The sequence below is a fragment of the Cheilinus undulatus genome, linkage group 4 (genome assembly GCF_018320785.1).
Source record: "Cheilinus undulatus linkage group 4, ASM1832078v1, whole genome shotgun sequence".
In the NCBI taxonomy this organism is placed as follows: Eukaryota; Metazoa; Chordata; class Actinopteri; order Labriformes; family Labridae; genus Cheilinus; species Cheilinus undulatus.
Window position 1 is genome coordinate 45,016,533 of NC_054868.1, and position 15,592 is coordinate 45,032,124.

At 38.2% G+C, this 15,592-nt stretch overlaps 1 protein-coding gene across 6 annotated transcripts in view; it reads right to left on the reverse strand.

Annotated features, from left to right (window-relative positions):
* radil (Ras association and DIL domains) overlaps positions 1 to 15,592 on the reverse strand; it is a 48,921-nt gene that overhangs the window by 5,605 nt on the left and 27,724 nt on the right. For all 6 annotated transcript variants that reach the window (XM_041786011.1, XM_041786013.1, XM_041786015.1 and 3 more), the window contains 4 exons: positions 10,906 to 11,078; positions 8,727 to 8,877; positions 4,628 to 4,851; positions 3,570 to 3,921 (listed from right to left, as the gene is read on the reverse strand). In XM_041786011.1, coding sequence (XP_041641945.1) covers positions 3,570 to 3,921; positions 4,628 to 4,851; positions 8,727 to 8,877; positions 10,906 to 11,078 — 900 coding nt within the window. The remainder of the gene's footprint in view (positions 1 to 3,569; positions 3,922 to 4,627; positions 4,852 to 8,726; positions 8,878 to 10,905; positions 11,079 to 15,592) is intronic.

The window sequence follows — 15,592 nt, forward strand, 5'->3', positions numbered from 1 at the left end:
ACTGTGGGCTGAGATTGAAAAGTACAGCATTATCTTTCCAGAACAAGAAGAGAATACAAATCTACATCCAGGTTGGAGCAACAGCAACAGACAATTTAGGCCATCATTTAGCATATGCCAAAGAACTTGTAGTTGATTTAAAGCTTGGACCTCCTCGTTGTCAACTATTTTTAAACTCTGAAAGAAATTCTGCATAAAACCTAAAGTAAAATTAGTGTTTCAGAGCATCTGTTTCTTTAAACTAATGTGACAAACTTAAATCTAATATTATTTCTTGTCTTTGCTTTTGTTGAGTCTCAGATCTGAGAGAAATTATGTTAAGCTAGTACATGGTTGGAGTTTTGCAGAATGAATTCACATAACGTTTAATTTATGTTAGGTTAATAAAAACTTTTTATCCCCACTGAATTATCTGATTGCTGCAGGCAGTGATGGCAGCACGGGGACAAAAAAATGTTTGTTGACAAACTAAATGCATGAGCTAAAGTGCTAAAAATCTTCTATGTGGGTGTTTGTTGGTTTATCTACCAGGGGCCTCTTTAAAAGATAATCCGATTTTTCATACAATACTGATTTCTGAAGCTTAAAGTCTATTTAGAATAGTGTTCATTTTGTGGTTTTTGGTATCACAATATCATCTCAAGTGAAGACATGTGAGACAGACTGAAACATGTTTGATAATTGTGAGTTCAAGCTGCATTTTCATTGTGAAACTGGTTTGAAATTTAATCCAAAAGGCAGCAGGACTTGAATAGCATTCTTGAAAATATCTCATCACTACCTTAATAACTGAGACACTTTACAGACTTTTCTAAACTTTACCATAAAGATAAAGAAGAATTACTTAGCTGCTTATAGTATAACAATTTTGTTTTTTCCATGTTGACTGTAAACTGAGGACTGAATCGCATTTGTTTCAACTGATTTTAAACTCTATAATTAAGTTAATTGTAAGGACTATGGACTGACCTCATATAACTTCACATGAAAAATGTTTTTTAAAACTTCTCTGCAGGGAGATAAAGGGATTTAAATCTGGGTATTTGAATTGGTGAGAAAGAGAGTTTTGTGTGCTGAGGAGGTTTGATGAAGGATTTCTCTGCTGTGGAACACAAAACAAGTCCAGAAATAGAAAAACTCCAGGGCTCTCTACTAGCTACAGTGACAGCTCTCTTTACCCTGGAGAAGAGTCCTAGTGCCACTGTAGTTGAGCTATAGCAACACTATTATTACAGCCTTTTACCATGGAACGGACAACTAAATAAAGGCTTTATACTCTAGGCTAGAAACAGTCAGTACGTTTACATGCACAGTTAAACTGAGCTACTCTTATGGCTTGATTAGGATATTTAAAAGGCTACTGTCCTTGTCTGTTTAAAAGCCCCAAGATGAGTTAAATCCCGCAATGGCTTGAAAGAATCGCTCTGCAACATTATAAAATCCTACCAGTTAACACTGCTACAGCTGAAGGAAACAATGAATTGTTTCCATATCAATGACTGTCATAGTCACTTTTTTAAAGTGAACTTCAGAAATAAGCTTATTAAGTTACTACACCATTAATCTGTCTCTACAAGAAGGCCAGAACTGCAGATTCACTGTTCTTCACTGCATTTTTACCATCATGATAATGCCTAACATCAGGGGTCATCAACGTCACATGTACACGACTAAACTTTTCCTTTATGGGCACTTCAGGAGCCAAACTCTTAAATAAATAATTATTATGCATCTACTGTTTTTGTTCAGTTTTTCCTAAATAGTCGATATAATTGTTAGTCAATAGGATTTTCATTCCTGTAATCTGGATTTTATTTGATAAAATTACCAATGATGACAATTGCATGTGTTTTTTTTTTCTTTTTGTAAAATAGCTTTAAATGCAATATTCCAAATTATTAAGCAAAACAGAGTTTCAACAGACTCAAAAGTTTCTAAAGGATTGAAAACAGAAATCTATTGTAATTTTTTGTATCAGGAGGTAACTTTTCATCAAATCAAAGATATATCAATCAAAAACATCTTTACAGATCAGGTTCCAAATTAACAGAGGAGCCGTTCTTGGATATCACCTTAACAACACTCATCCATTGAACTTGTAAGTCCATGTTTAGTTTCTGCCTGTATTTCCTTTGACAAAGCCAGAATTGCCTCCCAGAGCTGCTGTTTTGAGGTAAACTGCCATTCACCCTCATTGAGCTTCCTTTTAAGGATGCTCCACAGGTTCTCAAAAGTGTTGAGGTCAGGGGATGATGGTGGCCACACCATTATTTTTTTACTCTCTTCATGCCCATAGCAGCCAAGTCTCAGTGGGGTTTTTTGTAGCATGGGATGGTACGATGTCTTACATGAAAATGATTTTACTCTGGAAGGCACTGCTCTTTTTTTATACAACAGCAGGAAATGGGCAGTTAATAACTTGACATATTTTGCTGAGGTCATTTTGAACCTTTAAGCACCAGCTCACTTCCAATGATTCCAGCCCAAAACATCACTCCACCTCCTCCTTGCTGACGTTGGGACATGGTGGCCATCCAGAACTCCATCCATCTGTACCACCCAGTGTAGCATAGCATTCATCAGTGAACAAAAGTGTTTGAAAATTAGTTTTCATATATTTTTAGCCCACTGCAATCGTTACTCCATTGGTTCAAAGTTACTGAAATACAGCTTTGTGCACAACAGCAAGTCTCTTGAGGATCTTCAGAGGCACCAGCAGCTCCAAATACCTGTTTGCTACTGATCAGTGGAATTTTCACAGGTGCTCTCTTAATACAATGAATTTGCCTTACAGAAACTTTTCTGAATACACCTTTATGTGAACAAACCTGTCTGCACTCTGAATCACGCACAAATCTTTTCACACGATGATGATCCCTCTTAATTTTTCATGAAATATCCAGTGTTTTCAGACCTTTTGCAAGATACTGCACTATTTCAGACTTCTCATCTGCAGAAAGATATTTTTCCACATATTGCATGAAACCTGTGACTTGCTTAATAATATGGAACAACCTCCGTAAGTAGTTTCTCTTTAATTAGGCCTAACTATTTACCAAACCTGTCTGAAAATGATGTCAGTAAAGGAAAATGGCAGGAGAAGCAGCACAATCCAAAATCAAAATCAAATGTTTTGTGGAATTGGAATCGTATTTGCATAATAATCTGCAACACAGGATAGTATGCTTTAGTTGGACTGTTATAGATGGACTAACCCAATGATTCTGCTTTTTCTTTCTGCGTGTAAACGTACCGACTGCCATGGCCTTTTCCATCTGCATCTCATAGGGAGATTTAAAATTTAGATTTCTAAACTATAATGTTTCTAACAAGCTGCAGGGTTTAAAATTAAGAATACACATTTGGGGTGGACAAACTAACAGAAACACCATGAGTAAGTTACTTAGGGCAAAGTGCTTTATATAAAAGACTATGCATCAGTAAGGGAAACCTTAAGTCTTGGGACAAATTTTTGAGACAGTAAACTATGTTGTTTCTGTGCTGGATCCCGTTACTCTGCTCTTGTGTTCTTGTTATTTTGTCCACCTCGTCTGTGTTGTTCGGCCTACCCTCCAGTCCGTTGGCGATGAGTCCGTTAGTCTTTTTACATTCTGCCAAAGTTCCTCGAGCACAGCCGTTAATCTGGGTGTTGGGGCCCATGATCTGTCCGGGGCCCCCTCCTCCTCCTCCTCCTCCTCCTCCTCCTTCTGGGTACAGTGGGGTGTTTGGGGGGGTCAGGAGGCAGGAGGGGTCCGGATTTGCTGTCCGAGTGTGGTGGATGGTGCCGTTTCTTCTGAGGCTGTGTGTGTGAGATTGGCCTGAGGGTCTGTCCCGTCCTCTCTCTTCTCCCGTCTCTGCCGTCACCTCATCACCAGGCGCCACTGAGCGAGGGCTGCTGTGGGCCGGGGGCAAGAGCTCCCTCTGTGTCAGGTTTGAACAGAGAGACTTTAGGAGGAGTGTTAATTTAGTTGACTTAAACTAGGACTAAAATGTTTTTCGACTACCTTCTTTCCATGAGGAGGACTAGACCAAGACTAGCTAAAAAAAGATCTTTGATGAGTTTAGTTCTGACTTAAATGAGACAAAAGAGTAATTTAGTTTTAATTTGTCATTCAAAATTAACTGTTTTGAAGACAGTGAGGAGTCTACAAGAAGGTTTGGTTATTAGAAATAGAAGCAGGATAGATAATTCTTCTGTATTTAGTGTACCAAAGAGGCTTTGTGGACACTGAGGGTTGGTTCATAGACATCAGTCTGAATAAAGGTCAATTAAAGGCTATTTCACAGAAAAAATCCAGTTCTTACATAATTTTGAGTGTAAATGTGTATCTGTGTAGTATATATGGGTACATTTGAGGGTGCTGTAACACTCAGGATTATGGTCTAGTCAGCCGTTCCCACTAATTAGACAGCCTAAAGACTAATCAGATTAACCATGATTTAACCATGTCTAGGTTTCTGTGAGTGAGTCCGTGTATGTGTGTGCGGCTCGGCTGGAGTAGAGGCTTTTTTGTCTTTCATTTATGGGATTATGAGGAACTCCTCAACAGCCACAGCTGCTGAGGCACATGGTCCAGATTACAGCGAGGTGTGTATTTGACAGTATGCAGAGTTTGTGTTTCCTGACCTGAACGTCGGGCCAGTCAGATGTGTTGGTTCCGTTGGAGTGCGTGTGCACGCCGGTGTTGGTGTGCGTTTGGGGCTTGGTGCGGAGCCCCCACAGGTAGTGTCGGATGTAGAGCAGCTGTCGGTAGATGCTGTCCTCTATGCACTCACTGTCCAGGTCCACTCTGAAGCCGGCACTGGGAAGCACGATGGGAGGGTGGTTTTCGAAGCTCTCCAGGAGGTCCACTAAAGACACAAACTGATGTCAACTAAACTGTAAACACATACATGAGTAAAAACCTGATCTTTGATGGTTGTCTCTGCTTATCAGCTTCAATGCTCAAGGCTCCCAAAGGACTGCACAAACATCACAACATAAAAGTCAATCAAAACTAAATTAGCAAGTCTTTGACATAACAACGACAGGATAGGTGGTGTGTGATACCCTAGTTATGATCACCACATATTTTAACACCATTTACTCGGTTTTTTAATGCTTTTGTGCCAGTGATCGCTGAGCCTGGAGGAATTATATACAGGTAGGTTGCCCATTTGTCCAAGCCATTCTTGTGAATGTGATATTCCCTGAATGCTTAGGGGGATTTGAGTAGGAATGGTGACGTAGGGAGGAAAGTGTATGTATGTTTAACTTCATTTAATATTGTATGTACTATTTGTATGTAAACTATTTTATGTTCTGGACCCCAGGAAGAATAGCTGCGGCCATATGCCAATGCTAATGGGGATCCCAATAAACAATAAACAATAAACAATTTTCTTCAAACTTTGCACAAACATCCACAATGATTCAAGGATGAACCAATTGGATTATAGAGGTCAAAGGTCAAAGTCATTAGGCCTCATGGTCAGCTGTTGCTTATAGAATTTCTAGATGGGAGATAAAGTGGTTCTTTAAAGTCCACACACAGCTGTTAAAATACTACTTTTGTGGTGTAGAAAAGTAAGACCAAGCAATATTCAGGATGCAGGATATTATCGGCATGATATCGATGTCAGCAGATATTAGCTTTGAGAGTGAATTACTGGTATTAGCAGGTATGAAAATTTCTGTAGATATTTACAACCAATATTTTGGCTTTAGAGATCTGTCTTTATTAGTTCTAAATATTGGCCACATAAACAAATAAGTTAATGCAATTTAAGGCTGGACTAACAGGCCAACATAAGTTGTTTTTTATTTATTCGTCATTATTCCTTACACTTTAAAGTCTCTTTTTAATGACAAAAATGTATTAATTTCTTCATCCCCAAACTCTAAATTGTGTTTTAGGTAGTAAAGTTTTTGGTCTAACAACATTTAAATATCAGTATTAATACGGATATAATTATTTTGTAAATATCAGCATATTGAATATCAAAAATCCAATATTGTACATCCCTAAGAAAAATTATTTCATAGCTTTTTCATCTTTGATGTAACCTATAACATAAACAAGTCAATTGAAAAACAAACAAAATTTTCAGGAAGAAAAGAAACAAAAACCTGGTAGCATAAATACACACAAATTTGGAATATTGGATGTGCCAATACTGATATGCAGATATTTACAAAATTATTTTCTTCGATACTGATATTGATATTGATACTGATATTGATACTGATATATATATTTCTTTATTCACAGAAATGGAGTACAAGGTAAATTTAAAAACATAAAAGAAATAAGAATTCCGTGTGAAGGTGGGTTAGAAGAAATTTTTATATCTGCTGATACTGATAATTCACTTTTTAAGCTAGTATCTGCTGCTACTAATATCATACTAATAATATTGTGCATCCCTCAAAATATGTCTACTCTTCCTTTAAAAAATCTGTAAGAATATAAGGGAAATTCCTGTGCTCAATCCTCTTCAGGTCACCTCATAGAGTTTCAGCAGGATTCAGGTCTGACCTCTGGATGGGCCAAAACCTTTGTATTCTTCTGGTGAAGCCATTCTTTTGTAGATCTGAATGTTTGCTTTGGGTTATTGTCACGCTGTATGATGAAAAATTTCCCATCATCTTTAGCTTTCTAGCAGATACCTGAAGCTTTTAGTGCCAAAACTGACTGGTATTTGAAACTGTTCAGAATTCACACCTTCTTAAGTAAAACCCCAGTTCTAGCTGAACAAAGACAGGCCCAAGCCATGATGCAAGATATGAAAACTTTTGAAGTTAACTTTGGTAAACTTCATGTAGATCCTCTACAAAGATGCCTGGTAGCCTCTATAACCATTAGACTGATTATCTTAGCCTGGCTTAAAAATCCCCTCCTTGAGTTTGAGATATACAAGTCACGCTGTTTTAGTTACCATAAAAGGACAAAAAATAAAATAGCCAAAAGATGCCCTCTTGTTTTCTGTAATGTCCATTATCTGTTGAATTCTAATGATACCAGAATTTTAAATTTTATACAATACTAGTAAAAACAGAACAATAAGAATGTACGCGGCCTAAATTGCATAAATAAGTTGCCAACATTAGACAGGATCATCCCCACTTTTAACTCCTCTTTTATTTGTTTGCAGAAGGCTTCAGCATAACTTTTGCATCTTCATGGCTGTTTTCACACATGCACTCCTGAAAATTTCCTGACTTGCTTTTTCACACTTCTTCTTTACAGCAGGATCTTTTTCCTGTCAGACACAGGAAGAGTGGGGAAGAAAACACTAGGGGGTTAGCTGGAAAAACTCGGGATAAAATTCAGCTGTTTGCATTCAAACCTGCTGCTCAACCAGAAAAGTTCAGGACATTTTTGAGAGTTTTGTGCATGTGTGGATAGGGCTTCTATGAGAGAACAAAAGGGCTTGAGAGATGTCAGTACAACTGGAAATTTCAATGGACAACAATTTTTTCTCTCTTTTCTCCTTGTGACATCTTTTAATAAAAGTAGAACTGGGGATTTGTGTTTTTTTGATAACTGATATATTTCATTACAACTGATCATTAAAACAACAGAGATTGTATTACTCTGAAACACGTGTGTTACGGATAGGTTTGGGGTCTTTTCTCTTTCTCACTTTCTTTTCCCCTGAAACTATGAGCTGGTATTAAACAGAGATGCAGCAGTTGTGTGTAAATGTATTGTTGGGTAAAGCCTAGGGAATAAAGACTACAAATCCCAGCGACACAAGTCGGTGTTGGGAGACGTCACTTCTGGTCTGTGTGTTTGAAAACCGGTTGATTGTGAAATTGGGGACACCTGTACAGAGAGCAGCAGGGATTTGCAGCAGCTGCAGAGCTATGATAGAGATGCCATAAAGAACTATTTCACTCTTACATCTGATGGACCAACATGTGAAATTGTGTAGTTCGGCCTGCATTGTGCTCGCTTAGCTGCCTGAGTTTAGCCCGCACAGTTTTAAACCTGCACCACCGTTTCCACCATCTCTCCACCATAACACAACAAAACCTGAACGAAACCAACCAGATGGGGCTGGCAGCTTGTGAGAGCCAAAGACTGTGCTTGTCAGGTAACCGAGGAAGGACGCTGTGGGCGGGGTCCAGACTTCACACCAGGTACACACAGCTGCCATTTATTCGCCTCTGGTTTACTGCTCAGCTCATGGTTGTGTTTTCACGTTTGGATGCAGTGACCGCAACTCCATTAATTGGGGTTGTCTAAGTTGCATTCATAACACATGGTACTGAAAAGTATTTGAAAATATCAACATTCCTAATTCTCTGTGTATATGATCTAAATCTGTAAGTTTCAGGTTCCCACATCACACTTGAGTTGTACTATCTTAAATCACAATTACCCTAAAACTACAATCACTTATACATGGAGGCAATTCCAAAATTCTGCCCCATCACTCTGCACCGTGAAACTTCCTCATAACTATTGTTATTTATTCTATTTGCATGGGTTCCAAGGAAAGTATTTCAAGCTGATTCTATCTACAGTCCCTTGTTAGGTCATGAGTAAAACATGTGATAAATACAAACAAGGACAAAAGAAGAAAAGTGGAGAATTACAAGAAAAATGCATTTCCTCTTGTGAAGGGGCTTTACAGTAAATACTGTGCTTAAAAGCTAAACGTTCACTCTTACAACATGAGAGCTTTGTGTTGTAATAATCCCTCTAAACACAAACTCACTCACAGATTCCCACACTCACCCGTTCTGTAGATGTAGGCCTCGTCCTCACTGCTGGGCTGCCATACTGGGACAGGGCCTAACTCAGCTGTGAGCTGGTACTGAGTGAGAATCCTGTGCAGCTGGACCGGTTTCAGTGCGGGGTGCTCGCTGGACAGAGCTCGCCAACTCGACTGCATGGAGAGGAAACACACGGAGAAGGAAAAAAGATGGAAATGAGGAGAGGAGAAATAAATCAAATGTCTCAGGGGGACCTTTAAAATATGACTAAGAATCAAAAGAGGTGAGGTGATGTGTGGGTTGGCACAGGCCTCTCCTGGCTTAGATACCATAAATCAATAGCATATCAGAGTCAATGCTTCATAAACAACAGATCTGTCAGTTGTATTTAAGGTTGATTGCAGTGATTCAAAGCTTTCCTTTTCTACTTCCTCTGGAGTTTAAATCAAATACAATACCGTCAATTACGGTAAACGTGTTGTTTAAAGAAAAATCAAAGATGAAAGTTTGGAATTAAAGTGCTGACTCGTCTGACATGACATCATATAATATATGGACAAAAGTATTTGGCAGCCTGACCATTACACCAACAGGGACCGCAATGACATTATATTCAAATACATGTACTTTAATATAGAGTTGGTCCCCCTTATGCAACAATAACAGTCTCAACACTTCTTGAAAAAGATTCCACAAGAGTTCTGAGTGTTTCTATGGAAATTTGTGCCCATTCATTCAGTAGAGCATTTATGAGGTTAGAAGCTGATGCTGGAAAAGAAGGCCTGGCTCGCAACCTCTGTTCCAGTTCATCTCAAATGTGCTCGATGGGGTTGAGATAAGGGCTTTGTGGGCCAGTCAAGTTCTTCCACATCGAACTCATTAAACCATGGCTTTATAGTCCTTGCTTTGTGCTCTGGGGCACAGTCATGTTGGAATAGACAAGGGCATTCCCCAAACTGCTGCCACAAAGTTGGAATATATTTTGCCATGCCATCTTATCCTCTACCTTTATAAACCTTCCAGGTCTGGCTGCTGAAAGACATCCTCACAGTATGACACTGCCACCACCATGCTTCACATTGGAGATGGTATGTTTGTGGTGATCTCAGCTGCTGAAGCTTGTAACTCCTTCAGTCATCATAGGTGTCTTGGTGGCCCCTCTCACTAGTCTCCTTCTTGCATGCTCACTCAGACTGTGAGGACAGCCTGGTCTAGGCAGCTTTACACATGTGCCATATAGAGGTGAAAATCTTCAGGTACCTCACGATTCAATTTGATTACGATTCCTAGGGCTACGATTTGATTTTTAATCGATTATTGATTTTTTTTTTTTCTTTTCTGTTGTTCTCACTGTGTCCAGCATAATAAAAATATTGCATTTGTGTTTAAAAAGAGATAAATTAAATGTCGACTATCCTCTAATGGGAGATGGGTGTAAACTGGAAATTTACAACTGCACTGAACCAAAGGTAGCAGCATCCTTTCCTTGTAACATATCTGAAATGACAAACATAAAAATGTCCTTTTTCACAGATGAACAACTTGAAATCTAAACCTTGCTGTTATGGGTTGCATGTCAGAGTTCTAACTTTTCGTTCGGGCTGTTCCACAGTATTAAATATTTAAATAATTGATTATGGGACATCTATGAATTGATTAAGAATCTTCCACCTCCAAATCCCGATGCATCTCAGAATCAATTTTTTCTCTCACCTCTAGTGCCATTTCCTTCCATTTCTTGATGATGAATTCAACTGAACTCTTGATGGAGTTGCTTAGAGTGTTCTTTTGTTTCCATGGTGTAATGGTAGCCAGGAATACTGATCAACAAGTAACTGGGCCTTCCAGACACACGCGTCTTTATACTACAATCGCTTGAGCCACATTTACTGCTCTCAGGTGATCCCCATTTCACTAACTGTAAGACTACTAGCACCAATTGGCTGGACCTCAGTTGAATTAGGTCAGTTACTTTAAAGAGGGTGAATATTTATGCAACCACTTATTTTATATTCCATACTATAGGCACTGTAATACATATATAATACTCCAATGTGTTTTTATTTGATTTTGAAAACAGACTTTTGTGTTAATTTAGTCAGTAACAGAGGCAACTGTGGTAGGTTAATGAAAACTTGAACATATCTTAATCTCAAAGGCTTCTCTGTCAGTTTGTATGATACTGCATGAAATAATGGTACCTGTGTGAGCTGCTGAGGGGGCGTGGTCAGTATGGAAACTGTGCTGTTCAGCTTGGTGAAGAATTTATCAGCCAGATGTCCCAGACCTGACCTGCTTGCCCACTCCATGACCATCCGCAAACACGCCTGAATCTGCAGCACCTTGGAGCGCTGGAACCAGCCCCGAGTTGGACCTGCACACACACACAAACATCACAGAGAGAGCTTGGGTATTTCATCACAGACACTGCAGTGGATCTCTTCTCTTGGGTGTGTGTGTGCATTCCTGAGAGAAAGGCAGCCTGAAGGAGAGACTCAGTGTTTCTGTGCATGCGTTACAGGCATTAATTTTTAAATAAGTTGATATTGACGTCAATGAAACAATAGCACAGTCACCAGTCCTCTGCTCCTCGCAGAATACAAATCGACTGCTGCAGAGGGGCTCCGCTGACAGAGTTTGTGTTTTACTGCAAAACAAAATCACCCTCAGGTCCTCCCTCTGTGCCTCCATTCCTCTGTTTCACATCAAAGAAGGGAGAGAAGTTTTATGGCAGGTTAAACAGACGATAACTTAACATCCAGCTGGCATCCCATAGTTTGTCAGTCTGTCATCCCATTACCTCACTGCAGCTATAATTCCTATCTAAGCTTTCTGAAATACCCCCCAGTGTGAGCTCAGGCCTCTGTTAGGCTTTGGTGCAAACAATGACAAACAACTGGACTAGAGCTGGGCATCATATGAGATTTTTCAAAGCTAATAGACCCCAGGGCTTCTGCTTGGCTGCAGAGGCAAGAGGCTGTTAGTGGTACCAAAAATATTCTCATACAAAGAGAAGAAATGAACCAGATCCAGCTACCGTCTACTTTCTTTAGGAATTCATCGTCAGAGTATGAAATGAAACAGGATTTTGAATACAGTATGCATGCATGCTAATGCATAAGAGCCTTAAAGAGATATTTAAACTATACAACCAATCTCTGATCAACAGCTCCTCTTATGGTAGCTATTATTTAAAGAAGGAAGGGCTGCAACTTATGACTGTCTAAATTAATCTGCCAGTGTTGTTGCCTCTATTGTTAGTAGTATAGTTAGTATTATAATTTTAGGTTAACTATTATAGTCATTTTTTAGATTTTGTATGTTGTGTCCTTGTAAAACATTTCAAGGGTTATGTCCGATGTGTGAAATGTGTAATATAGATTAACTTGACTTTTATTTACTCACACATAGACAACACCAAAGACTATTGTCCCACCATTTTAAGACTTTCCATTTAATTTCCTTCTGCTTGTACAACAGACATCAACCAGTGCATCCCTTTGCAAAAGCTGATTTGAGATGCTAAATCTCTTAAAAAATGCCTTGTATACAGTCATTTCAGCATTTTCTGCAGCTTCCTAATTCAAGTTTTATCCTACACTTCTACAGCCTAGGATGTTTGCTGCCTCATGAAACACGCGGTTCACCTGCTGTGATTACAGACTGATGAGTGAAACATTTCATATTACGAGTGATCTTATCTGATCATGACTATACAAAGTACTGCTGATGAATACAATCAAAAGAGCAGAAACTAAACAAATTCAATGTAAGAACAAGGCAGGAAAGGATGGTCTACCACCAAAGTGAAGCATCATTCTGTGGGAAACGCTGCTTACATGATTACGTTTTTGATGAGTTTTTGATTGATTAAAGTTCAAATTAACTGCCTGACCCATCATTTTTAAATGATCAGAAATAAATGGAAATACTTAATTTAATGTAGCTTGCTAGGACCTCTTCAGTCATTTGCTCAGCTTCATCATGATGACGATGCTGATATGGTCAAAATCCAAAAATAAAAGTTTAACTGTTACATGGGAAATAGAAGAAAACTCACTTTTAAGAACCTCAAACGGTAACCTTTTTTTTTTTTTTTTTAACCAAAAACCTTCTCTGATGTGAACTCATGCTGGCAGGATGTATTTCTAGCATTTCTCAAATTATAAAACTTCAATCATTTATTCATGCAATAATTGAAAAGCAGCATTTTTACCTTAGTGTCTTGAAATGATTTGTACTATCTAACTTAGTACGTCTCATTTAGACAGTACAATTCATCTAAATAAGATATTTATCTGGACATGCAAGGTGAATTTGAATTAAAGATGGAAAAATGAAATATTTAGGACTTGAAATCAATCAAATAAAATTGCAAGATTGTAGTGTTTTCGGTGTGTTCTTATTTAACAAAAGACAAAGCATTTATACAGAAAATTTTGTAAAACAATCATCAGAACTATGCCTGGTTAAAGTGGTTAAAAGCTCGTTTATGATGGTGAAAAAAATCATGTAAGAGTTATCCCAATTTAGATATACCTTCATGCATGCTTACTTATAATGATAACGGCACAGCAGGCCTCTTTAGGTCAGAAGGGTAAATAATTGTTAAGTAAATACTGTTTTTAAAATGAATAAGGGGTAAGACATATATAATAAATATTAACTTAATCCTACTTCATCTTACATTTTTGTTTTATGGATGCAAGATGTTAACACATGATATCAGTTTCTGCAGATAGAAGCATAGAAAGTTCATTGTTGGTATCAGCTGATAAGATAATTTCTGCCAATAATTGTAAATGAATTTGTGGATGTTAGGCAGGACAAACAGTCCAACATAAGATGAAGTCTTTTGCTTTTTTCATCCTTAACTTAAAAGTGTGTTTTAAGTAGGACTGAACAATTAAAAAATTTTAATTGCATTTTTTTACCCCAATATTAAAATTTGGATTTCTAATGCGGTTATTTCCTAATAATAATAGTAATTATCATGCAAAAAAAAAAAATCATTCTATGTTATAACTAACACAATATTAGATTAAGCAAGGGCTGTTCAATTTAAAAAAATCTAATTTTGATGATCTTGAATCGTATTGCACACTGAAGATGAATTTCTGTATTGAAGGGAGGGTGATCAGTTTTATGTCATTATCAGATTTGATAAGAAATATGTACAAAAATGAAGAAAGTAAGATTTTTTGTTGACTTTTCTAAAAAAGGCACTTGAACGACTGCATGGTATGTAGTGCATAACACCTCTGCTGCAGAAAAAGTTTTCAATTTGTATTTTGACACATATTTAAGGTTAAAGGAATATTGCACCTTCGGCGATTTGAAACTTACGGCAGTCCATATTTCAGTTGTATCTAATTTCGATTAATTGCCCAGCCCTAGTTGATAGGACAAGGGCTGGGGAGTTTAAGGACTAAAGATTCAGATCTTAACTATATTTAAATATTGATATCAATACTGGTATTGGCTTAAATTCAGCATATCGGATATCAGCAAAAATGTAATTTTGTGCTCCCCTAATTTATTTTTGTTTTAAATGTTAGCTGATACTGTTGTTTAGGTTCACTTTATCATATGTATTGCTTTTCTTTTTCATTTTTTTAGTTTTGTAACCAATAATTATTGCAGTATTTTTTTTGTCTAACATGTCTGTAGGTACATTTTTTTGTACTTCTCACATGTTCAAAAGGAAATTTTTAAAAAAAAATTTCTGTTGATGTAAACTGCTTCCTGCTCATTCAACACTATATTTGCTTGATGTAATTTCATTGAAACAAGACATTTTCTAATTTAGTGCTACCATTAAAACTTACTAGCACTAAAAACGTTCCCTTGAGATTTTCTCTTCACAAGTTCAAGATGACAGGAAGCTTCAGCCAGACAATACACTTACAGCATTAGACACACACATATCCCTTTAAATATTCTACCATATGTTTTGGATGCACTCACACACACACACACACATACTCCTCTCTGTAATAGGCTTATGTCTGGGCATACAGTAATCTATGTGTGAGGCTTCACAAACAGACGAGACATCACTTAACCTCTTAGTTAAGGTGTCATAATGCTTCGCAGCAGCTGGTTTCCAAACACAAACTGAAGAAAGCCATGATTGTATACTGCTGAAGTGACAGTCAAAACAAAGAGAGCTCTATTATACTCCGTCTGAAAGGAAGACGACACAACATGCTCATACAAACACAGAATCTTACAAATCCATGACAAAGCAGAGTGTGTGCAGCGTGTTATTGAATTATCTGATCAGTTTTCTCCCTGAGTCGCTGTAATATCATGATGACAGTGTGTATTTGTGTGTGTATGGGATGCAGAGCACCCGGTGCAAACGTCAGCGTTACCTGCTCTAAACTCACTTCACTGTTACCATGGACACGATCGGCGGAGAAATATAAATGAGCGACAAAAAGGGGAGCGAGGGAGAGAAAGAGACGCCAGACAGACAGAGAGGCACGAAGGTGGAGAGGAGGTGGGGGACAGGGGAGCCTCTGCATGAAAATAAAGGTATTTCTCCTCCTCCTTCTGCCAGACATGTGATCTCTGCTGTCTCCACCAGCTAATGAAGACATATGGCGTGTGCGTGAGTGCATGTATGTGTGGCTGAGGATGCAAAATGAGGGTGTGGAGAAGGTGGAGGTTGTAAAAAAGTCAGACACACGGATGTAGCCAGCGGTAAATGACTATTTTCTGCATTTAGACAGAGTGATAAACTATTAGAAAGGTCACCTCAACAACTGAGTGACCTTCCAGCCTTTTCCCCTTCACTCTGGCCTTTCCCCCTTTTTTTTCCATCTCCCCTCCCCTCTGTCCAAGCCCACCTCCCACCTTCTTCACTCACCCCCTGATGACCAG